Source organism: Chamaea fasciata, unplaced genomic scaffold (genome assembly GCF_029207755.1).
Source record: "Chamaea fasciata isolate MVZ Bird 193981 ecotype frontalis unplaced genomic scaffold, bChaFas1.0.hap1 SCAF_31, whole genome shotgun sequence".
NCBI lineage: Eukaryota > Metazoa > Chordata > Aves > Passeriformes > Sylviidae > Chamaea > Chamaea fasciata.
In genome coordinates this window covers 1,068,465-1,090,888 of record NW_027094116.1, presented here as the reverse complement: position 1 = coordinate 1,090,888, position 22,424 = coordinate 1,068,465, and the positions used below count along the sequence as shown (strand labels likewise).

At 62.5% G+C, this 22,424-nt stretch overlaps 3 protein-coding genes across 5 annotated transcripts; all 3 read right to left on the bottom strand.

Annotated features, from left to right (window-relative positions):
• Positions 1–15: 15 nt before the first annotated feature.
• On the bottom strand, positions 16–5,904 carry ENTREP3 (endosomal transmembrane epsin interactor 3). Of its 2 annotated transcripts, none has more exons than XM_066206766.1 (12): positions 5,415–5,904; positions 4,772–4,828; positions 4,510–4,620; positions 4,218–4,343; positions 4,016–4,123; positions 3,674–3,834; positions 3,476–3,575; positions 3,309–3,393; positions 2,637–3,212; positions 2,327–2,392; positions 1,742–2,004; positions 16–1,148 (listed from the first exon to the last, which is right to left on the bottom strand). In XM_066206766.1, exons 1-12 carry the CDS (start codon positions 5,631–5,633, stop codon positions 978–980), a joined length of 2,043 nt encoding a protein of 680 aa, XP_066062863.1. In that variant the 5' UTR covers positions 5,634–5,904; the 3' UTR covers positions 16–977. The 2 variants fall into 2 exon arrangements, with proteins under 2 accessions (XP_066062863.1, XP_066062864.1); XM_066206767.1 differs by having other exon boundaries at positions 2,327–2,395; positions 5,415–5,871.
• A 590-nt stretch (positions 5,905–6,494) lies between these two features.
• Positions 6,495–9,553, bottom strand: SCAMP3 (secretory carrier membrane protein 3). The gene is made up of 8 exons (XM_066206843.1): positions 9,351–9,553; positions 9,114–9,233; positions 8,906–9,026; positions 8,698–8,826; positions 8,386–8,545; positions 8,122–8,223; positions 7,923–8,040; positions 6,495–7,798 (listed from the first exon to the last, which is right to left on the bottom strand). The coding sequence occupies exons 1-8, from the start codon at positions 9,465–9,467 to the stop codon at positions 7,652–7,654; spliced, it is 1,014 nt and encodes a 337-aa protein (XP_066062940.1). The 5' UTR covers positions 9,468–9,553; the 3' UTR covers positions 6,495–7,651.
• A 1,532-nt stretch (positions 9,554–11,085) lies between these two features.
• CLK2 (CDC like kinase 2) lies at positions 11,086–21,690 on the bottom strand. 2 transcript variants are annotated; one of them, XM_066206792.1, is made up of 13 exons: positions 21,586–21,690; positions 19,230–19,399; positions 17,467–17,701; positions 15,691–15,787; positions 15,278–15,344; positions 14,834–14,950; positions 14,449–14,615; positions 13,946–14,040; positions 13,512–13,641; positions 12,718–12,800; positions 12,410–12,489; positions 12,122–12,212; positions 11,086–11,766 (listed from the first exon to the last, which is right to left on the bottom strand). In XM_066206792.1, exons 2-13 carry the CDS (start codon positions 19,397–19,399, stop codon positions 11,584–11,586), a joined length of 1,515 nt encoding a protein of 504 aa, XP_066062889.1. In that variant the 5' UTR covers positions 21,586–21,690; the 3' UTR covers positions 11,086–11,583. The 2 variants fall into 2 exon arrangements, with proteins under 2 accessions (XP_066062889.1, XP_066062890.1); XM_066206793.1 differs by having other exon boundaries at positions 15,691–15,784.
• Between the last annotated feature and the right edge of the window lie 734 nt (positions 21,691–22,424).

Below are 22,424 nucleotides of genomic sequence, written 5' to 3'. Positions count from 1 at the left end.
ACCGGCCCCGTGGGCGGCGGCGACCACCTTTATTCGGTCTCTAGCGAGGGGCGGTGGCCGCGGGACCGGCCCCGCAGCGCGGCCCGGGCGCAGCCGGGAGGGGAGGAACGGGCACGGCCAGCGCGGGGCACCGGCATCGGGACCGGGCGGGGCTGGGGAGGAGACAGGCATGGCCAACTCAGGGGACAGGGCAAGGGACAGGCATGGCAGTTCCGGGCTACGGGCACGCTGGCACAGCGGGCCAGGGACCAGGCCAGCACAAGGGGACTGATCGGAGGACAGGCAAGGTCGTCCTGGAGTACAGGCACGGCTGGCACAGGGGACCGAGGATCAAGCCAGCATAGCCAGCCAAAAGAACAAGGCAGAGGACAGGCACAGCCAGTGGAAGGGACAGGGCAGAGGACAGGCATGGCTGGCACAAGGGACTGGGGATCAAGCCAGCATAGCCAGCCAAAGGGACGGGCAAAAGACAGCATGGCCAGGGCAGGGGACAGGCATGGCTGCCCCAGGGCACAGGCACAGCTGGCACAGGGGACAGACACAGCCATGCCAGGGTACAGGCACGGCTGGCACAGGGGACAGGGTATGGCCAGTGTGTGGGTCAGGCACAGCCAGAACATGGGACAGGGCAGGGGACAGGCATGGCCATCCCAGGGAATAGGCACAGCTGGCACAAGGGTCAGGGCAAGGGACAGGCATGTCCAAAACAAGGGATAGGGCAAGGAACAGGCATCACCAATCCCAGACAGGCAGGGAACAGGCACGGCCATCCCGGCCCCCCAGCAGACACCCCAGGGGACCAGCCCCTCACCCCAGCCCCGCCTGGGGAGGGGGCCCAGCTGAGCCCCCAGGGCAGCAGCACAGGGCCCAGCCCCACCAGGGCAGCAGCAATGTCCAAGCAATGTCCAGGGCTGAGCCCAGAGCAGGGCTCCCTCTCCACACCGGGGCACCGGAGGGTCCCTGCAGGGGCTGTGCCTTCAGAGCGCGCTCTCCTTGCAGGCCCCGCTGAGGCTCCGCGGGCGGCTGCGCTCCAGCCGGCGCGTGGACAGGAGCCGGCGCAGCGACGAGGTGGAGCTCAGGTCCCCGCAGCTCTGCAGGTGGATTCCGTCGTGGGGCCGCTCTGCACCTGGCCAGGCAGTCCAGGGAACCTGCAACCCATGGGGACAGGCTGCAGCCACAGGGATGGCAGCCCTGCCCATGACACCCTTGCCCATGGCACCCTGCTGCACTCGCCCCCCTGTGCTCAACCCTCTACGCTCCAGTGCAGCCAGGCGGCACACGGGGCAGGAGGGGAGAGGTGACAGGGATGGCAGAGGCGTGCATCACGCGCCCACACTGGCATTTGGGACAGGCTCGTTCTCGTCAAGGCCTCCCGGGCTGCGCAAGGACTCTGGTGTCCCGTAAAGCTGAGTTGCCGGGATGCCCCAGCAACTTCCTCCTGGTGCAGTGACTCAGGGGCAAAGCCAAAGCCATTGCAACAGGCATGATTTTCCCACCCGTGGCTCCAGTGGGGATCAAGGAAAAGGAGCTGCCCCCCAGGAAGGGCTGGGCGAGGACAGTGCAGCAGGAAGAACGCTCTGCCTGCAGCCAGGGTGCCAACACAATGGGGGTGTGGCAGGGGAACGGAAACCGTGGAAGGGCCAGGGTGGAGGTGCTGATGGGGACAGAAGGGAGGGAGAGCATGGATGGAAGTTCTCTGGGATGGAGGAGTTGCCCATCTCCTGTGGCTTCCAGAACCCACCTGTTTGTGCCCATGGAAGCTGTGCCCAGACACCTCCATGCCAGCTGCCAGGCTGCGCTTGGGTCTCTGCAGGAACCTGGCCACCAGCCCACGAGTGCCCCGGTAGCCCTTGAGGTCCCCCAGGGAGCGGGTGGTTGTCTTTGACAGCTGCTGCGGCACCTTCTTGCAGGGTGGCAGCTTGTTCTTCCCCACCGAGCTGGCCCGGAGCAGCGGCGGGGAGTCACAGTGGGACCGGTGGAACAGGCAGGCCTCAGAGCACAGCCCTGCAGAGTGAGCACAGTCAGACACAGGACACTGCTCTGACAGTCCTGTCCTCATCATCAGACCTGGGACACTGCTCAAGCAGACCCAGGACACTGTTCTGATGGCCTGACGACCTGTCGCCACTGTCAAACCCTAGGGCACCGCTCCCACCAGACCTATCCTCACAGGCCTGGGGTCCTGCTGTCTCCCACCCCCATCAGCAGGAGCGTTCCCACCATTGGTCCCCATTGTCCCCATCCCAGCAGGGTGAGCTCAATCCCCAGAGGGCTACAGACACCTCCCATGCCCCCTTTCTATCCCAGTTCATCCCAGTGCCCTGACCTGTATCGGTGGAGGAGTCGGACACGGTTTCCTCCAGTGCTTTGGTATAAAGTACTTCCCTGAAATCTGCTGAGAGCAGAGAGAACCTTCAGGCCTCGGCAGCTGTGCAGACCCCAGGCAGCACAACCCTCCCAGCACGCCCTTGCACCCAGGCCAGCAGACCTCCCCTGCTCCCCCCATTCCTTCCCAGACCCATCTTCTAATCCCATCTGGCCGTGGAAAAACACAGCCAAACCCTGCGGCACAGCCCGGCTGTGCCGCACAGACGCTGCCACACACCCATCCCCTCCCGGCGGTCATTGTCACCTACCAGCATGGCCGGCCATCGGGACGCCGGGGTCACTGTGCGACCTCAGGAGCGGGCGCGGGGCCAGCCCCGGGGCCGGGGACGAGGGGCAGGAGGTCTCGCTGTTGCGCCGGGGTTGGCCGGGGCGGCCGGCGCCGGTGTCCGTGGGGCGGCCACCTCCGCGCAGCGAGGAGCCCTTGTCCTTGAGCCGCACCTCGGGGAAGCAGGGCCCGGCGCAGCGCGCCAGCCCCGCCAGCCGGTTGCAGCTGTGGGTGACGGCTCCCCCCGCCAAGATGCCCTCGTGGCCGGGCTCCGCGGTGGAGCAGGAATAGGATCGCTCGCCCCGCACGCGGGGCTGGGGCGTCTCCTCGAAGGGGCCCTGCAAGGCCAGCGTGGGGCTGCGCGCGTGGTGGCTGCACTGCACGCAGTCCACGCTCAGGCAATAATCGGCGCGGCTGCGCTGGATGGAGCGGAACAGGACGTAGTCGACGGAGCGCATGGAGCCCTGCAGCTCCAGCAGGCATGAATCCTCCGAGGGGCTGCTGTCCCCGGGGATGTCCATGATCTCGGACATGATCAGGGACCCGCTGTCCATGGATACTGCAAGGAGCGGGCGGGCACCACTGAAGAGCTGCTGGGAAGAGCCAGACCTGCCACAGCCCCGCTCCCACGCCCTGTGCCCGGGGGAACACTCACCTTCTCCGCTGAGCACAATGGAGGGGACGCGGTCGCAGGTGCAGGCGTGTGAGCCCTCTGTCAGCTGTGAGTCGAACAGGGTGGCCTGTGGGACAGCACACTCAGGGCTCAGCTGAGCAGGAGCCCACCCTGCCTGGCCTCCCCTGCCCACAGCCCCACGCCCCCACCTGGCTGTCTCCCCGCAGCCCCATCACCGTCTCGTATGATGGGGGAAAGTCCGTTGGGTAGAGGGGCACGGGGCTGTCCATGGAGGCATTGTACGTGATGCTGCAGAGGCAAGAGCACAAAAGCCACGCTGGGTGGGACAAGCCCAGCCTGCGGGCTCATGGGCCCCCCACCCTACCAGCCCTGCACCCAGCTGGTACCTCTGCGCATCGGTCTCAGAGCTGCAGGTGTACTCAGGTGGGTAGTAGGGGGGCGGTGGCACTGGGGGCACAAACTCATCGAAGTCCATCATGCTCTGCAGAAAGGTGTCAGGTGGGGACGTGCATTCCAGTGTCACAGAGCTCGAGCGCTGTGGGACCAGCTGCAGGGAGAGGAGAGAAGGGATAGTTGAGACTTCCTGCCCAGAGATCCAGCAAAGGATGTGCATCCTTTAATCTGCACCTGGCTGGGGCCAGGTCCTGCCCTGGCACCGCAGGGACCACCCCAGCCTGGGACCACTGGTCCCCAGCCCTGTGTACTCCTGGGCCAGAGCTGGGACTCACCACGTGGATGATGTCAAGGGAGAAGATCTGGATGCAGCACACGACAGCAGAGAGCGTGCAGATGATGGTGGAGAAGATGGTCAAGCCACAGACACTGAAGAGGAGATCCTGGGGAGCAGTGGGGTGAGCTGCAGAGCCCACAGAGCATGGCCGGGTGTGCGGCCGCTTCCCAGGGAGCCCTCGTATCCCCCTGGTCCTCCACCTTGAGTGCCACCCGGATGCTCCGGCAGTTGGGGTTGGGGAACATGGTCAGCATCTCGCTCTGCTGGCTGCAGGAGGCAGGTGGGGGCTCCGAGCGGGCCTGGCAGCAGACGCATGTGTCCCTCTCCTGGGGACAAGAAACGCTGTGAGGAAGCTCTGGATGCTGTGCTATCCCCTGAGAGCCGCCAGCACATCCCAGCTCCACAACTCCCCGTGTCCCCAGAGCTGCACAGCCAGGGACAAGCCGTGCATGGAGGCCCAGGGCCGCTGAGGCTGCCCCCGCTCAGCCTCACCCTCTCACAGGCCTCCAGAGTCTTCACCAGCTGTGCGTTCTGGCACGACAGGATGGAGCCGGCGAGGCTCAGCATGACGCCCAGCACCGACAGCAGCGTGAAGAAAGCGATCTGCAGCGGGAGGAGACGGGCTGCCGGCTGCGCAGGGCTGCGGAGCAGGGAGCCAGCGCACGCGGCTGCGCACCCGGAGGCACGAGGGGTTGCTCGGCCTCCCCATCCTGGACTCCCCCGCCTGCAGAAGGGTTTCCCCCCCAACACCTACCACCAGGGTGAGCGGCCGCTTCCAAGAGATGATGCCAACGAGCCCGGACAGTGCCAGCTGCAGATGCACGAGCCCCGGGTGAGCGCAGGGAGAAGGCTCTGTTAGGCAGTGGGGCCCCGAGCAGCCCCTGCCCACGGGCAGAGCCCCCCGATCCCTGCAGGCCTGGAGCCAGCCCTGGAGCAGTGGGGCTGTAGGAGCAGCCCTGGCGCCACAGGATGGGAGAAACTGCTGATTCAGGGCCTGGGGACTGCGGGCTGCCCTGGCTGGGCAGCAAACCCAGGCCAGGATCCGTGCTGCAGGGTTACCATGGGGGACCCCAGGTGCTGCCCTCACCCCAATGCTCAGTTGACGGAGCAGAGCCCCCACCACCACCCGGTCCCTGCCCTGTCGTCTCTGTGGTGCCCCCGCACCCCTCCCTGCCCGTGTCTGCACACCCCGGACGGTTCCCTGCAGCGCTCGGGGGTCCCCATCCCTCACAGAGTCACCCTGGGGGAGCCCGTGGGATCTTCCCACAATGCACCGCGGCAGCCACGGGCAGGGGGTGGGGGAGCAGCGGGGCTGCCCTCCCCTGGGACCGGCGGCAAGCTCGGCCCCCGGGGAGCAGTGCAGCCCCCTCCCCGCGCTGCCCCGGCCCCACACTCACCGAGAAGCCGGCCCAGGACGGGCAGGAATGACGGATTTTGGTGGAGGGAGTGATGGTAGCCGCCACCAAGCTGAAGGTGACGATGAGGACGCCCAGGATGGCTTGCACGAGACCCAGGACCAGCAGGACCTGCAGCCAGGTGCGCTGGAGGCGGAGGTGGGTGAGGCTGCGGGAGCTGCGGCCGGTCAGCGAGCGGCTGGAGTCGGTGGGGGAGGGCATGGCCGCGGCGGGCGGCGGCTCGGGGCCGGCCCCGGAGCCCCGGGATAGCCGGCGGCACCGCGCCAGGACCGCGGGAAGCAGGAGCAGCCGCTCTGCGGGAACGGGCCGGGCTCCACCTTTCGGCCTGCCGGAGGATGCTGACGGTGGCTCTTCACTGCCCCGGGCGGGGGGGGGGCTCGGGCAGCGCCCACGGCCACGCGGAGCCAGGGCCGCCAGAAGCTCCGCGGAGAACAGAACCGGCCTCGCCGGTCCCTGCGCACCCAGGCCGGGGCCGGCCTAGAGCCGCCGGCCGGAGACGGAGCGCGGTCCCGGGACCGCCGCCTCCTCCCTGGCCGTCGGTGGAGCGCCGGGCCCCCGCCGGGAGATCATCCCGCCCCGCGGGGTCCGAGAGCCGCCGCCCGGGACGCGGCCGCCGGGGCAGCGCCAGCAGGCGGGAGCGGCGGTCCGGACCGGAGCATCCTCCGCGGGCGGCGGGCGCAGGGCCGGGTCCCGCTGCCGGGCCGGTACCGGTAGGGGCGGGCGGCTACCGGCGGTCTGTCCGCCCCCTTCCCCACAGCCCCAGCGCCGTGCGGAGCGGCGGGCTGGGACGCCGGGCCGGTGGAAGGCTGCGGCCGAGCATCGCCGTCGCCGCGCCCTCCGGGATGCCCGGGGCCGCAGCTGGAGGCGGGCGGCGGAGCGCCGGGAGCTGCGGGGACGGTCCCACACGCTGGCGGCTGCTTGGCCGCGCCCGCCCCGGGGCCGCCCCTGTGCGGCACGACGGGAGCTGTAGTCCACCCACGCAGCCCCCGGGAGCTGCGACACCGGCAGCAGCCCCGCCGCAACCCCCCAAGCCCAGGTCGGCGCACGGAGATGGCGAAGGAACAGAGTGAACCTTCATTTATTCCTTAAATAAACCGGGAGGCAGTCGGGGAACAGCAGACAGGGAGCAGCGAAGGAGGCGGGGACCCCCAGAGGAGCCCTCGCCGCAGCGGGACGGGGAGAGCACCGGCCCCCACAGCTGAAGGCACAAAGCCTCTCGCCAGCCCCGGAGCTGCAGGAACAAACCGGGAGCATCCGAGAGGAGATGGGGTGAAGCAGAATGCATGAGACCTGTCCTGGGGATCTCCTGGGACACCGGGACAGGGGACAGAAGGCAGGTAAGGGGGAGGCAGGGCTGCGCACAGGGACTGGCTCAGCCCCCGAGGAGGGTGAAGACCCTGGCTGAAGGGTGCTGGGGGAAGCAAGGGGTCACAGTCCTCGAAGCAGGTGGGGAGGGGAACTGGAGGAGCTGTTCACCTCTCCCTGGAGGCAAGGGGGAGCCATGTAAACACCAGGGCTGCTCCTCGGAACCCAGCGTGGCTTTGGGGTCCACATGGACTAAAGGCAGGATCCCCAGAGGCAGCAGCTGCCTGAGCTCTGCCTGTCCCTGCCCTGCTCTCCTCATCCCTGGGCCTGGAGCGAGGGAGAGGATGGGGAAAGGGACAGGACAAAAGGACTGGACACCCTGGGGAAAGCACCAGGCCCATCCTCATCCCACTGGAGCAAGCCCCAGGAGGGGGATGACATTCTCGGCAGAGCATGGGGGTCCCTGGGCACACAGGGGCAGGGGACTTTCCACACCCCAGGGCACGCAAGTGTCATCACCAGGTGGGGAAACAGGAGAGCACAAGGAAGGCAAGTGACCATTCCAGTCCCTGGAAGCAGCATTCCAGCCATCTGGAGGAGGCTCCTGCCCCCAGCAGCTGGTGCTGGAAGGGAGGGCGATGGCAGGCTCACGGCTCGGCCGCAGCACTTCCCACCCTGCTCCCCCCAGTCTGCTGAGGGGAGGGGACCAGCACAAACCAGAACAGCCTCTGTCCGTGAGGAAAGGGGGTTAAGAGCAGCAGACGATTCAGGCACCAGCACTTCCAAGCTGGGATGAGGCAGCCTCTGACAGCTGATGCAGATGCACGGGGGTCCAGTGAAAGTGCAACTCGGATTTCCTCTTCCTCGGGAAGAGCCCGCGTGCGCCGGGGAGGCAGGGCCGGGCACCCGCACGGCTATGGCGCGCGGAAGGCGTTGGTGGCCGCGCCCGCAGCCGCGTTGGCCGCAGCCGTGCGCACGGCCTGGTTGGAGAAGACCCCGGCTGCAAACTCCTCCTGAGCCTTCTGGAAGCTGGCACCCGTCCGGCGGTACAGAGAGTGGATCTGGAGGGCAGGAGCAGGCTGGGGGTCAGGGCTGGGGCTGCAGGCTCCTCATAAACAGAGCTGAGACAGCCCAAAGCTCATCCAAAGGAAGGGCTCTGGGCCACGGGCTTTGATCCTAACCCACCTTTTTCAGCATGATGATCCCCAACACAGCCACTGCCGTGAAGGACAAGGACACCAGGATCATCATCACAGCCACGGCTGTGTTAGTCCGCAGTGCTATCAGGCTCAGGATCCAGCCACTGCAAAACAAGAGGCTGTTGCCCCCAGGTCCCCTCTTCCCCACCCGCCTCTTGCCTTTCCAGGGTCAGCACACGGCGCACCTGAATCCCCAGTTTGGGATGCCAATGGCCTGCAGCACATACATCACGTTCTGGGCAAAGAAGACGAAGAAGAAGACAAAGAAGTTGAAGGAACTGTCACTCCTGGAAAGAAGAGATGGGCGAGGTTAGGCCACAGAAATCTCTCAAATCTTCCTTAAGGCAGGAGACACGGGAGGAACAGGGAGCTTGGGGTGGAACCACCACATCCCGCAGAGCCAAAGGCCCCCAGGAGCTGGAGCAGGTGCACACTGCTCAGGGACACACCTGAAAGCTTTGTACATGGGCCGATACCAGCAGACAAAGGAACAGGGTGTGTAGAGCAGAGCCCAGAGGATGGAGAGGCCGAACCCAGAACCAGACGAGGGGTCCACGCAGAACCAGGCGAGCGAGGACAGGAAGTTCAGGAAGAGAGCAATGGTGCTGGCTGAGGGGGAGGACAGCGCTCAGGAGCCTGAGCCAGGTTCCCCCAACCCCCATGACCACCTGTTCATCCCAATTTTCCCAGAGCAGCAGGGCAGGACATTCATTCTTCCACCTTTTCCCAAGGTCTGCCCCGAGGTTCCCCTGGAGACTCACCCATCCAGAGGTAGTACATGGTCGTCACGGTCTTCTGGAAGTCAGCAGGGATCTCCACGGGGATGTCCTGGTAGAAGCAGGGCTTCACCGGGCAGAAGGACGGCAGCGGGGGCCAGTTGTTGAGCCTCGCTGTGGACGGAAGGGGGTGAGGAGGAGCGAGGAGGGGTCCGAGGGGGTCTCGTCTCTCCCCAGCCCCGAAGCCACTCACTCTGGGAACCGCCGAGGGCCGCGTTCTGCAGCTCCCGCTCCCGCCGGTCCAGCTCCTCCGCTTTCCGGTTGAGCTCCTCCTGCCGCTTCAGCAGCTCCGCCGTGGCGGCGGCGGCCGAGGCCTGCGGAGGGGGGGACACAGACCCTGGGCTCCCGCCGGCTCCCGTGTCCCCCCGGCCCGCTCGGCCTGGCGGCGCCTCCCCCCGTACCTGCGAACCGTAGGAGCCGTAGTTGCGGGGCTCGGTGGGACTCGCCTTCCGCGGGGGCTGCGCGGCCGCCGGTACCGGGGGCGGCGGCGCTACCGAAGGGGTCTGGAACGGTGGCGGTGGCTGCAGGGGAAGAGAAGAGAGGTGAGACTGCGCCGGCAGCGGCGAGAGCTCCGGTGCCCGGAAAGAAGCTCCGGTGCACGGGCAGGCCCCGGTCTCCGGGGAGGCCCCGCCGCTCACCGCATCGCTCTCGAAGGGGTTGTAGCCGTCCAGCACGGCGCTGGGCCGAGCCTGCAGCGCCGCGGGGTCCTGGAAGGGGTTGTCCGGGAGCACCGCGGGGCCGCCGCGTTGGGCCATGGCCGGACCGGGACCGGGAGCGCGCTGGACCCGCGGGACCGGCGCCGCCGCCGCCGCCAGGCCCCGCCCCTCGCCGCCGCTGATTGGTCCTGTTGGTGCGTGACGTCATCGGGGAGACCCCGCCGCTGGGGGCCGCTGCGCACGCGCCGGGGCCGTGCCGGGTGGGGCGCGCACGTGACGCGGCCACGTGTCCCGGGGTCACGTGCGGCGCATCCGTTTTCCCCCCGGCCCCGCTCCCCCCGACGGCGGCACCGGGACCGGGCCCAGCACCCCCCGGTTCCCCCACGGTTCCGGGTCCCCGCCCAGCCGGGCCTGCCGGGACAGCGGCTCCTCCTGCGTGTCTCCCCGAGACCTCACCTCCCACCCCCGGTCCGCCTCCCCGCTTTACCGGGCGGCCCCGGTGTCGTTCGCCTCCTGGCCGCGCAGCCCCCCGCAGGCGTTACCCAGGGGGTCGCGGAGGCTACTCCAGCAGCTGTCACCGAGCCGGCCCGACAGCCAGCGAGGGACTCGCGGCGCGACGAGCATTTGGGGAATTTCTCCTGTGTCTCCTGGACCAGTTATTTATAGGAATCTCCAAATCCATCCACTCCAGCTGCCCGTGGACTGCACGCTGACCCCCTCCCGAACAGGGATTCCTCAGCATCCCGGGCCAGGACACGCACCCGGTCTCTGCCCTGTCCCCTCCCAGCCTCCACTGCTCAGCAGACTGCTAAAAATACTCTTTAGACTCTGAGCAGATTGAGAGTGACACATGAATCCCACAGGTGAGCTCCCACCTCAACCCAAACCTGGAGCTGCTCCTGCCAGAGGTAGAAACTATGGATTTGGGTTTTGGACACCTGCATGAGTTTGTTATTTTCTTGAAGTCTAAGACAGACCACAGGTATGACTCAGTCAATTCAGTTCTCCTCCAGCCTCAGTGTAGAGCTGGGCAGTGGGACAGGATCACAAGCCCCTCAGTGTCACCCTTCCCGAGACTCCCCACACTCCAGGTAAAACCAGACGTTTCCTTTCCCTTCTGCATGGTGACAGCCTGCCAGGGCCAGGACAGCCTGGCACAGCCTGATGGTGCCACAGCAGAGGGTTAAGCAGAGCACGTGTCACCCACACCCCAGCGAGACTCTCCCCCCTGCCATCAGCTGTGTCACAGCCCAACAATGCCCAGAGGACAGCCCAAACCAAGGCCAAGCCTTCCTGCAGAGCTGGGAAGAGCCAAAAGACACAGGTAGCCCTGGGGTGGGTGTGTAGGGCAGCTGGATGTGGGCTCCTGACAACGCCTTTTCCAACAGCCACCAGCAGCCACTGCTCCCCCCTAAGGCTGAGAGGTTTCTTCAGGTAAGAGAGCAGCTGTCCAAGGGCTCCACTGTCCTTTCTCTGCCTCCCACCTCAACACTGGACCCAGGGCATGAAAAAAGGGCCAATCCCTGGTTTTCTGCCCCCCATACCATAGTAGATGCTGGCATCTACTCAAGTCCAGCTGCAGCCCTGACGGCCAAAAGCAGCTCCTACTCAGTGCAGGCTTGGGAGGAATGGTGCAGGTGGATAGAGCTGGACCACAAGTTCCTTTCATCCCTCTCCTTCCCCCACAGGGCACAGTAGAACAGCCCCAGGCAGCTGCTGTTGGGCCAAACCCAGACCAGGTGCTTTATTCACTTCATATTTATTTTTCACAAAGACTGTACAAAATTCTTATAAAACTCTGGTGTGGGGATGGGCTATGACATTGATCCAAAAAATAATTCCCATGCAGTCCCACCAGTTCCATAAGTTACAAGGAAACAGATAAGCTACAGAGAGCTGCGAGTCCTGGAGTATTTACACCGAGGAGGGCAGGAACAGGAGACAAAGCAACACGTGACGAGAGGTATTTACAGCACGGACACACAGGCCCCCCTCACCTCACAAGAATGGCAGCAGCGACAGCAGGTCAGGCCCATGGTGCTCCGAGGCCGACAGAGAATCTGGGCTATTTACAGTATCTCACATATTAACAGCTTTACAAACGTGTCCAGGAAGTTCGTCTCATGTATAAAAAAAAAAGCACCAAGTGTCTGAATAGAAATCACACAGGCCTCCACGGGGGCTAGAATCCGAGGGCTGGCTGGCACCTGTGGCGTCACCGGCTGATGTCCCGGCTCGAGTCCCACATTTTTGTGCTGGGCTCCATGCCCAGCATGTCAAAGAAGGGGTGCTTGAGGGCCTCGGCCAGGGTGACGCGCTTGGACGGCTCGTACTCCAGCATGCTCTCGATGAGGTCGAACAGGCGGTGATGGTCCTCAGCCTCCGAGGTCAGGTATCGCTGCCAGGTGGAGGGGGAAGGTGAGGCTCAAGGAGGCTACACCCTGTCCTGGGCTAGTCCCTGGGCTCACAGGCTAAGCTGGGGGAAGGCTGGTTTGTTCAGACCATCACTCAGCCTGGAGCTGAACTCTGCGCTCCTCTATCCAGAACTGACAGATTTTCACACACCCTCCCTTCCCCAGGCACTTCCTGAACTTTCCATGCCTTCCTTGTCCTCCACTTCAGATTAAACTCAGGCTGCTGCACCTTCCTATTCCTGGGACAGCCAAGGCTCCCTTCAACCACCCTGGTCTGACCCTTCTGCTGGCCCAAGCTTGCCCAGAGGGAGAATCTGAGGAGGGGCCAAGCTGCCTTACCCGCAGTGGTTTGCAGTTCTCCCGGACGTAGCGCCCAGCTGAGGTGTTCTCATCCCAGTCCAGGCGGCCGTGGTAGAAATATTTCTGTTTCCTGTCAGAATAATAGGTGGGAGCAAGTTACACCTGAGCACAACACACCTAGCAGCAGCAGCAGGAAGGTGCCAGCCCCAGTGGGACACAGCTGGCTGGCTCAGCAGGCAGTTCCAAAGTGGGCTCCCCCAGGGAGAACCACTGCCTATGAAGCAGGAGGGGCTGGCAAACCTGCAGTGCCCAGCTGGCCTTGCTCACCTTGTCTTCCGGACCATCCGAGAGGGAATTGGCCCCAGGATCCTCTCCATCATGGCCAGGTGCTCCCGGTTGTCATGTGTCTGGGAGAGAGAAATGTAAAGGGAAGGCATGCAATAGATGCCAGTGGTTCTGCATCCAGCCCTGGGTATTCCCCCACCCAGAACCCCTTCCTGGCCAACACCTCAGGTGCTTCTACAAAACTGCAGTGATGGAGGGATTCCCATCAGTCCCGGGGCCTCTGGGCTGTGCTGGGAAGCAGCCAGCATCCTCTCACCAGTTGAGAAGTACCCACACAACACAGTTCTCACCTGGAAAAGGGTGAAACCCACATAATACTCAAAGATGATGCAGCCAATACTCCACACATCACAGGGCTGGCTCCAGCCAAGCTCTGAAAAACAATGTGGTTTAAATGAATGCTCCAGTTACAACCCAAGAGTTCAAATCCCTCTTTCTGTTAAAAATAAATAACTGAAAAAAACACATCCTATTCCAGCCAGGCTCCTGGTGCTCTGCTGGCAATATACTGCCCAGTTGGCAGCAATGCCAAACCACCAGCTGGTAATAATGAAATCATCAAGGTTGGAAAAGACCTTCAAGATCACCAACTCCAACCTCTGACCAATCCTCACCTTGTCACCCAGTCCAGGACACTAAGTGCCACACTGAGCCATTCCTTGGACACCTCCAGGAATGGGGACTCCAAACCTCCCTAGACAGCCCCTTCCAGTGCCTAACCACCCTTTCCAGGAAGAAATTCCTCCTGATGTCCAACCCCGGCACAACTTGAGGCCATTTCTTCTTGTCCCGTCCCTTGCTCTCTGGGAGCAGAGCTCAACCCCCCATCAGGAAGTTGTGGAGAGTGAGTGGGTCCCCCCTGAACCTCCTTTTCTCCAGGTGGAACAAACCCAGAATAATGACAGGGCTGTAACCATGGCCTTCCCAGCATTGCACAGCTGTTAAATAAAGCACTTCCCATCTCCCATGGCAAACCCAGAAAGCTCCTGAGTGATGTGAAAGCCCAACACTCCGCAGCCCAGTGGGCAGCATCCAGTGCCCTCAAGGGGCACACCTGCCCTGGCAGAGACCCAGTGGCACCTACCCAGGATGACTTCAGGAGCCCGGTAGTGCCTGGTGGAAACAATGGTGCTGTGATGCTCGTGGTCAAACGTGGCGCTGCCGAAGTCCACCACCCTGATGGCCGTGTTCTTCACGCTCCGCTCATCCCGCTTCTGCGTGGGGGAGAATGGGATCCATCACCTGGCAGCTCTAGCCCCTTCCTTAAACAGCTGAGGGCACCACGGGAGGGGAAAGCTTCGGCAGCCCCACAGCTCAGCCCCAAACAAGCTCCCGCCACCGGCCAGCTACACCTGGGGTCACCATGGCTCACTTGGCACTGCCTGAGCACTAGCAGATCATGCAAAATCCTGAAGGACTGCATGGAGTCCACATCCCCTGGGGCTGTGTCTGACACCTCTGGCAAGGTCAGGGACACCAAGAATCCAAGACAAGACCCAAGTTGAAGCAGTGTGTTACCTTTTCCAGGTTGTAGGAGAGCTCATAGTCAGAGTTCACAAAGAGGATGTTCTCCGGCTTGAGGTCAGTGTGGGTGAGTTTATTGTCGTGCAGAACTGAGGGAGCAAAGAGAGCTGGGGTGAGGGGAGAGAAGCAGAGCAAAGCTGCACCCCCCCAAGAGCCACCACTGGTTCAGTTTGCTCATACTGGCACCAGTTTAACCCACATTTCAACCTGGGTTTGAACAGCCAGGCAAAGCCCAGGCCACGATGCTTCAGTAGAAGCACAAAGATTTATTGTATTGATCGCTACAAGGTGCAGGGGATGGATGCTGGAGTGCTCTGAGCTACTGCCAGCCCACAAGCATCAGAAAATGAAGAGAATTCATTCCCAGAGGGGCAGGAGGGCTCAGGCTCAGAACCACAGCAAAACCTTGTTGCTCTGGGCCACCAGTTGCAGAAGTGCAACCTGCTCAGCTCCCCAGGCCAGCCCAGAGTGGGGGCAGAGCAGCAGGGAACACTTACACTTCACAGCCTGGCACACCTGGAAGGCCATGTGCCGTACTTGGTGGATGGGGTAAGGCAGGTAGTTGTTATCCTTCAGGAAATCGAAGGTGCTGAGTCCCAGCAGCTCGAAGGAGATGCACATGTGGCCGTGGTAGTCAAACCAGTCAAACATCCTGACACAGAGACTGACAGAAAAATTCCAGTTGGGAACAGCTCTGCAGGCACTGCTCAGCTCTGTCACCCCTGCATCAGGCTCCTCCTTTCCCTGCTCAGACTGTATCCCACAGGAAGCCAAGATGCCTCCAAAACTATCTAAGTTCACATTCAACACAACACCAAGCACCATTTCCACCCGAGCCATGAAACCGGCCCTCCCCGCTGAACACCAAGAGCACACACTCACTTCGTGTTCTCAGGATCCTTCTCGTTGATTTTCTCCAGCACGTTGATTTCCAGTCGAGCAGCCTCTTTGTATTTCTCTACGTTTTTGATGATTTTCAGAGCAACACGTGCTCCACCCCTGTGGGAGAAACAGGAAGAAAGCCCAAGGTGAGCCCTGAGCAGGTAAGAGGGGCTGTGCCCTGTGAAAGGGACCTTCTGATCAGCCTCCCCACCCATGCTCAAGCAGGTTGTTATTACTATTAAGGGGTGTCCACCAAAGCTGTGCCCTTTCCCTCCCTACAAAACAACCCTGAACCTTCCCCCAGCACATGGTTAACACAAAGAGGGTGAGAGCCCAGAGCAGCAAAGGATACTGGAAACCAAGAGACTGATTTTCACCCCCAGGCTCCCACATTATGCCCAAAAGGCTCTGTGGCCAGCTGTGCTCTCTCCTTTTCCCACATACCTCCGGTGATCCATGCACTGCACCACTCTGCCAAACGTGCCTTCCCCCAGGGTGCTGATAATCTCATCTGGGAGGGAGAGAAGGAGAAGGAAGGAGCTGAGAGAGGGAGCAGGACCTGGCTGCAGCAATACACAGGGCAGAGGAGAATGCATTGCAACACCTAACCTGCACACAGCTGGAGAGACCGGAGCAGCGGAAGGCTGACACCGGCTGCACAAGGCAGCTGCCCTAATTCCCTGGCACTTCAGTAACAATACACAATATAAACGTAGCTTTAACAAAAGGGGAAGGAAAAGGAGAGGGTTTCTCTTTAATAAACAATGAAAATAAAATGAAACAGAAAGATAAGACAGATCTGCGACTGCGATGGGAGCTTAACTAGAGAGCTAAATTATGTTACGATTTGGCTGTACATCTTTCTTGTAGCCAGTCGCCGACGCGATAGATCAGATGCCCCTCGTCGTCGTCCTCCACACTCTTGGCCCTTCTGCTGCTCTGTCGACTCCGCTGCTGGCCCAGGCAGACAGGGAATTCATCATTCACCAATCAGATTTTCAAACCAGCGCAGCAGCCAGCGTCACGCATTGGTTGGTTTGGAAATTCACATGGTTGTTTGAGGAGGGGTTGCAGGAGGAGATTCCCAGCCAATTCATACGGCACAGAGGAATATATAACGATAGGGATATTGCAAGGGAACATGTCAAGATACAACACACTAGCTCAGAAAAGAAAAAAACAGTTTGCTTTTTGTTGTAGCAAAAAGAAAAAAAAAAAAAAAAAGAAAAAGAAAAAAATCAGAAAAAAATAAGAAAAAAAAGAACCTACAAACAGCCCCAACCCGAACCAGTGTGACAGCAGAGCTGTCAGAGTGAGAGAGCTGAGGGGCATGGAAGGGGCCAGCTGCTCTCGCTCCCACGGGGGCTCAGAGAGGAACAGCGCTGGCCTTTGGGTCCTGGGGACTGCCTGAGCAGGCCGAGGGCCAGAAGCCACGGGGAGGGGCTCCCGGCAGCCCCAGGGCCGCCGCAGAGCAAGGGCAGCAGGAGGCAGGTGCCGGGAGGTCCTGCACAAGCCCAGGCTGCCCCCACAGGCACCCCCATCCCACTCCAATAACCGCCCACACAGCTTCCCCCAGCCCCGACACTCAGGGAAAGATGAATTCCGAGATTTCTGAAAAGCAGCTCTAGATACAATGATCCATCCAAAACCGGAAGTTTGCGGTGACTGCCTGGGGAAAGACGGACACTTCTTCCTAGACCCTCCCACAAAGAAGCTGACCCTGGAAGGACTAACTTCCAGAAGAGAAGCAGAACCCAACAGGGAACAGGGACAGCCTGGGATGAGGCAGATAAGAGGTTTATGCCAGAGAAGAGAAAATTCCTGCCTTCAGTTCCTCAGCTAAGTATCCCCATACCTGGGAGCAACCGGCCAGCAGACTTGGGACCCAAATCCAGCCCCCAGTCCCCTCCCTGGACACAGAGCCAGAACAGACCGGACAACACTGAGAGCTCCACACACAGAGCAGAGAACGTGTCTGGGGTCTAACGGAAGTGGAAGGTGAACAGCAGAACAGACAAGAAGAGAAAGCCAGGGATGCTGCCAGGAAGAGCCTGGGATGGTTCTGCCTCCACCTGAGCTGAGTGGTCCAAAAGCTCTGCTCCTCCGCAAAGCCCCTTGCATGACAGCCCACATCAGCTGGGCCCACCCAGGAGGATCCTGCTCTGGAGCAGGTTCTAACCCCCAGAGCCAGGGGTTTCCTGCCACAGCCCAAAACAGGGACCACAGGGGAAAATGACCTGTCACAGGCTCGCTGGGACTGGGACCAGCTGAGCGCTGGCTGTTCGAGCCTTGCACAAATCCTGCCTGGCTGGGGCTCCTACACAGCGCTCCATGAGCATCACCGAACGGGAGGATATCCAGCACCACCCTGGGGACCCGCCAGCCTCGCGGGGCACTCGGGTCCCCCCACCTGAGCAGGCAACACTGAGAGAGGGTCTGAGCCACCTGTGCCCAGCTGGCACAGGGCAGCGCACAGGGATGTGGGCAGGAACACTCCGCACCAAAACTTCTCTAACACACACACAGTTCAAGCCGAGTCCAAGAGAGTGTTAGAAAGTGAGTTTTCTACTTACCTAGCTCAGCACCTGGGAGAGAAAGGTTACAGGGCAGGCGCAGCACAGCAGGATACTCACCGATGAGGAGCGGCTAAAGGACCGGCTGCGGCGCCGCCTCCGCCTGTGCTTACGCCGGCTGCTTTTGCAGCTCCGGTAGCTGCCCTCGCGGTCCCGGGAGCGCCGGTACTCGTAGGAATGTCGGTACTCGGGCTCGTAGTAGGCATCGCCCCGCTCGCGGCTGTAGTCGTTGCGCCGGTAGCTGTCACAGTAACGCCGGTCGTAGGCCCTCCGGTCTGCAGAGTGGTCGTCGTAGCTGGGCAGGGGATGTGGAGGGGAACGTTGAGGGGTTGGAACAGACTTGCAGATCATCATCACCTCTCACTGGACCAGATCACCTTGTCCAACCTGGCCTTGAACACTGACAGGGTTGGGGCATCCACATCCGACCTGTGTGCCAGTGTCTCGCCACCCCCACAGGGAAGGTTTTCTTCCTATTGTCTAGCCTAAATTCTCTCTCTTTTAATTTGTACCCATTACTCCTTGTCCTATTACTACACTTCCTCATGGAGGGTCCCTCCCCAGCTTCCTTGTAGGCCCTTTTAAATATTGGAAGGTGCTGTGATGTCTTTACACAACCTTCTCTTCTCCAGGCTGGAAAACTCTCCCAGTCCCAATTCTCTCAGCCTGTCTCCATAGGGAAGGTGCTCCAGTCCTCTTAACAACTTCCCAGCCTCCTCTGGACCTGTTCCAACAGTTCCATGGCCTTGTTACATTGGGAACACCAAAACTTCGCAGTGTTCCAGGTGTCTCACAAAAGCACAGTAGAGGGGATACACTCAATGCTGGCAGCTCCAGGGGCAGTGAGAACTGGAGGGGTGGGAGCCCAAGGCAAGAAGCCATGAACTGCCAACCCTTTGCATAACAAGGGGGACAGGGATGTGTGTGAGGTGAGGGACACTGAGGGACACCTGGAGCTGAGGACCCCAGATCTTCCTGTACTGAGACTGTGAAGGGATAAAAGCTCAGCGGGTCCTTTGTTCAAGACCCCTCCTTCAAGGCACTAGCTAGAGCTGTTACTTTGTTATTGCACCAAGATTAAACAATTTTTAAGGACTGAGACATCTGAGACTCTGCTATGAGAAACCCGGGCTGAGCCAGTAAGGAAACTGGTCTGACTGGGAGTGTGGGGTGTGTAGGGAGTCAAACAGAGCAACCATTGGGTCACTGAAGCCACAGCTGTGAAGGGGCCTCAGTCCCAGCTCAGGTGGTGGAGTGGCACTGCCAGAGGGGTTCCTGGATAGTCGGACAGGGAAGTTTCCCTAAGAGGGGAGTGAGGAGGTTTGGTGACAAGCACTGCCGAGGCTGTGACAGCTCAGAGCAGGCCCAGGTCACATGGAACCTGGGTGAGTACAGATGACTAGGCCATGATTAAGGGACTGGAGCATCTCTCTTAATGAGCAGAGACTGTGGGAGATGGGCCTCGTTAGTCTGGAGAAGGCTGAGAGGAAATTTCATTATTGCACATTAGCGCCATCTCCAAGGCAGGTGTCAGGATGGTGCCAGACTCTTTTCAGTGGTGCCCAGCAACAGGATGGGGAGCAATGGCCATAAACCAAAACACACCACACTCTACCTCAACACAAGGAAGAAGTTCTTCCCTTGGAGGACGGCAGAGCACTGGAACAGCTGCCCAGGGCGAGTATGGGGTCTCCCTCTCTGGAGACATCCCAAACCCATCTGGACGTGTCTCTGTGCCACCTGCACTAGGTGACCCCAGAGGTCCCTCCCAACCCAACCCCTCCGTGATTCTGTGCAACAGGGCAGGCGCGAGCCCCACTCACCTCCGGGATCGGACGTGGTAGCTGTCCTCCCGCCGGTGCCGCCGGTCCCGCTCACTGCTGCTGGACCGGGACCGTGTCCGCCGCCGCTTGTGCTTGCGGCTCCGGTAGCGCTCGTGGTAACTGCCGCGGCTGCTGCGCTCCGACGAGCGGTACCTTCGGGAGTGCGGCATCTACGGGGACAGCAGGGACCCTGTGAGCCACCCGTGGGGATGGCAGGGACCCTGTGTGCCACCCGTGGGGACAGGACATACCCTGTGAGCCGCCCACGGGGACAGCAGGGACCCTGTGTGCCACCCGTGGGGACAGGACATACCCTGTGAGCCGCCCACGGGGACAGCAGGGACCCTGTGAGCCACCCGTGGAGACAGGACATACCCTGTGAGCCACCCGTGGGGACAGGACAGACCCTGTGAGCCACCTGCAGGGACAGCAGGGACCCTGTGAGCCACCTGCAGGGACAGCAGGGACCCTGTGAGCCACCCGTGGGGACAGCAGGGACCCTATGAGCCACCCGTGGGGATGGCAGGGACTGCATTAACAGCTGCATGGGACAGGAACCAGCACAGAGCAGGGAGGCTGCCAGCAGCGTGTGTGAATGTGCCAGGGAATCTGAGAGAGAGGGGAGGAACCTCTGAGAGATCCCAGAGCCCCACAGGACAGGATGAGACCACCCACTTGCCCTGTGGTTCCCTTTCCCTGGTTCATATCTCTTCTTCACACCCATCTCTACTGTTCACAGCTTCAGGAACAGCTTTTGCACCTTCTCTCTTTAAGCTGCCCAAGAAGGAGGGAAGCAGCACCAAGGAGAACTGAGGGAAGGTGAAATGAAGCCCTGGATACCACCAGAGTCCCTCCCTGTGCACCAGTAATGGACAGCCAGAAAGCAGCTCCTCAAGAGACGCCTCAGGTTTACTGCCAAGTAACACCTACTCTTGGACACAAGTGTGGGGAAAGCTCTGGAGGAGGCACACAAGGAGCAGCTGGGTGTATTTGGTCTGTTTAGCTGGGACTGAGAGATCTCAGGGGGCTGCAGCTTCCTCAGGAGGGTCAGCTCTGGTCTCTGCTCTCTGTGACCAGTGACAGCACCAGAGGGAATGCCTCGAGCTGTGTTGGGGGGGGCATTAGGCTGAATATCAGGAAAAGGCTCTTCCCCCAGGAGGGTGCTGGGCACTGCCCAGGCTCCCCAGGGAATGGTCCTGGCCCAAAGGCTACCAGAGCTCCAGGAGCATTTGGACATCGTTCCCAGGGATGCCCAGACTGGGGTTGTTGGGGTGTCCTGGGCAAGGCCAGAAGCAGCACTTGCTGATGCCTGTGGATCCCTTCCCACTCAGGAGATCAGTGACACACGTCCCTCTGTCCACGGGGAACCACCCAGGAGCAAACCTTCCCTTCCCAATGGACATTAACAGAGCCCTGCAGACCCTCAGCTCTGCCCCTCTGGGGGAACACGAGAGGCTGGAGCCAAGGAGGTGAGATGGCACAGGGGGCTGCAGCCCCTCAGACCCTGACAGGCCGTGCTCCACAGCTCTCAAATATTCCCCACACGGATTTTGGTTCCAAGCACAAACCATAGAATCACGGAATATTAACGGCTGGGAGGGACCTTAAAGCTCATGCAGTTCCACCCCCTGCGATATGCAGAGACACCTTCCACTAGCCCAGGCTGCTCTAAGACCCGTCGAAGCTGGCTTTAAACACCCCAGGGATGGGACAGCCGCAGCTTCTTTGGGCAGTTTGTGCCAGGGCCGGAATAGAAGCCGGACCTCCCTTTTCCCAAAGAGCTCCCGCGGCAATTTCCCCCATCCAAAATGCCCCCGGCTGCGTCCCCGTCCCCGCCCTGCGCTGACATCACCGGCAGGGCTTGGACAGGCCGAACCGGCCCCGGCGATGGGGTGATCCGGGGGCACGGGCTCAGTACCCCCTGCACGGGGGGCTTTGCTCTGGCTTCCCCCCGAGCCTCGCCGTTTCCAGCCGCTGACTGAAGGGAACGTGAAGGCGGCGCTGGCGGCCCGCCAAGCCCTGTCTCCGTGGAACGAGCGCTGGAGGCTTCCGCAGCGGGGCTGGAACCGGTTTGGGGACGGTGATGGCGGCAGCGCCGGGCGGGGCCTCCGCCGTGCAGGGCCGGAAGCACCGGGACACCGGGAGAGATGGGCCTCGGGCGGGGCGGCCTCGGCGGGGAGGCCCAGACCCGGTCCCCGCGGCCATCCGGCCTCGCTGCCACCGCGGGAACACCCCGACCGCCGCTTTCCACCGCGGCCCCGCCGGACCCCACAGGCCGAGCCCGCCCCGGGCCGCCCTCACCGGCCGCGGCCTACCCACCCCGCCCCACCCCGCCCCGCGCCGCGCCGCGCCGCACCGTCCTCGCAGCCAGCCCGGTGCGCTTGTCCCACAGGAAATCCGTGATGGCGGCCGTGGGCCCCCGGGCCCCGCTCCAGCTCCCGCCGCCGCCGCCGCCGATCCGGGTCCTGCCAGCCCGCGGGGCCGCGCACGCACGTACGCGCGCACGTACGCACGTACGTACGCGCGCGGAGTGCGTCACACAGGGTGAGGCCAATGGGCGGGGTTAGATCGGGGGCGGGACCGAGAGCGGGTTAAGCCACGCCCCTTTCCCGGCCCCAGCGGCGCGGGCTGGGCGAGGCCGAGGGGCGGGGTGAGATCCGAGGGGCGGGCCCACCTCACCCCGAAGCCACACCCCGCCCTCCCGACGGCGGCGGGATCGTGCCCGAGGGGTGGGGTCAAGTAATGGGCGGGGCCTATGCTGATATTCCCGCCCATCGGTTCCCGGAGCCCCGCCCTGTTCCCGCCCTTCGGCGGGGCTAGACCGGAGGGGCGGGGACTACGGGCGGTAGCCCCACCCACTGCCTCCCCAAGCCGTGCCCTTCCCCGCCCCTCTGCCGGTAATGGGGCGGGGCTAGAAATAAGGGGCGTGGTCCCGGGTGGGTAGTCCCGCCCCTCTCGCCTCGAAGCCCCTCCTCCCTCCGGTTTCTCTGGCGGTAGCGGGGCCGGACCGGGGGGCGCGGCTGGACCGGGGGGCGCGTTCTCCTTCCCTAGGCCCCGCCCGCCCGCCCCGCCCGCAGCAGGGTCCCGCCGCCGCCGCCACTCCGGTGCCGCCCGGGCCTCGCCGCTGCCCGCGCCGTCGCTCCGGTGCCGCCGGCGCTTCCCGGCTGCCGGCGGCCGCCGCGCCCGCGCCGGAGC